This window comes from Manis pentadactyla, chromosome 5, assembly GCF_030020395.1.
Source record: "Manis pentadactyla isolate mManPen7 chromosome 5, mManPen7.hap1, whole genome shotgun sequence".
Classification (NCBI taxonomy): Eukaryota; Metazoa; Chordata; class Mammalia; order Pholidota; family Manidae; genus Manis; species Manis pentadactyla.
The window spans coordinates 65,592,222-65,593,529 of record NC_080023.1 but is presented as its reverse complement, the minus strand read 5'-3'; the positions used below and the strand labels follow the sequence as shown (position 1 = coordinate 65,593,529).

The window sequence follows — 1,308 nt, the reverse complement described above, 5'->3', positions numbered from 1 at the left end:
GTATATTCAAAAATAAAAGTCAAACACAGATGAGGCAAGGATAACATTTTAAGGCAATTCTAACTTTATTTCTTGTTGATTTAAAAGCCCTCTTTTTTTCAATTTATTTTGGGTTAAAGTGATTATAAGACTGTGATCAATGTGACTATGCTTTACAAATCTGGCTTAATCTTCACAATACAGCAATTTAAGGATCTGGTTCTAAGTATAATTTATTTTTCTTACTTGGTTCTAATGACTCCCATAGTTGAAAAGATACTTTATGGAAATATAGTGAGCCAAATGGGAGGGCATTTTTGCTGTGATTAATAAATCATGATGCTTCACGTGTCGCGCAGGCTGGATTGTGGGTCTTGTTGCTGCAGCGCGGCAGCGGAGTGCTTAACTGCGGCAATCGCAGTCATGGCAGGACAGGCATTTAGACAGTTTCTTCCCCTCTTTGACCGAGTACTAGTTGAAAGGAGTGCAGCGGAAACTGTAACCAAGGGAGGCATAATGCTTCCAGAAAAATCTCAAGGAAAAGTGTTGCAAGCGACAGTAGTAGCTGTTGGATCGGGCTCCAAAGGAAAGGGTGGAGAGATTCAACCAGTTAGCGTGAAAATGGGAGATAAAGTTCTTCTCCCAGAATATGGAGGCACCAAAGTACTTTTAGATGACAAGGATTATTTCTTATTTAGAGATGGTGACATTCTTGGAAAGTATGTAGACTGAAATCACTGTTGAAGTGGCGTGACGTGAAGCTGCCCATTCCACTGACGTTCTGAAATCTTTCATCATATAAATAATTTCCATGTCTTTTATAATAAGCTAATAATATCCAACCTAAAAAAATAAATAAATAAATCATGATACTTATTTTAAAAAACCTCAACAAAAAAAACGAATTGGGTAAAGCCTATTTTTCTCAAAATTTGGTAGATTTTCACCTTCCCTGCTGTCAATTAGTTTTCCTTGCAAATGAATAAGAGCTTACTGCATTAATTTTAACAAATTGCTTCAATCCACTGAAAATTTATTTTTGAGTTTTTAACATGCACAGATTTGAAAATTTTATATAAGTTTATTTATTTTGGGGTAAAAAATATCACTTAATACTGGGAACATTTCCAAATACCAGTTTTCAAGAAGCCCTCTCCATAATCCAAGTTACTTTCTCCCTTATTATTGAAGTGTTACTTTTACCTTGAAGAGGACATATTAATATTTTCCCCAAAATATCTGTTAGGTATCATACTCCTGTCAACCACTTGTCATCATAGAAAAGTTCAGTAAATTTGGAATACTTTGCTATTCATAAAAGAAAAATGG

General features: G+C 34.8%; 1 protein-coding gene across 1 annotated transcript; it reads left to right on the top strand.

Moving 5' to 3' along the window:
- Positions 1-326: 326 nt before the first annotated feature.
- HSPE1 (heat shock protein family E (Hsp10) member 1) lies at positions 327-802 on the top strand. Its single transcript, XM_036906323.2, has one exon. It carries the CDS (start codon positions 403-405, stop codon positions 709-711), a length of 309 nt encoding a protein of 102 aa, XP_036762218.2. The 5' UTR covers positions 327-402; the 3' UTR covers positions 712-802.
- Positions 803-1,308: the final 506 nt, after the last annotated feature.

Coding starts and splice junctions, on each gene's coding strand:
- HSPE1 (XM_036906323.2), top strand. CDS start 403: ATGGCAGGACAGGCATTTAGACAGTTTCTTCCCCTCTTTGACCGAGTA.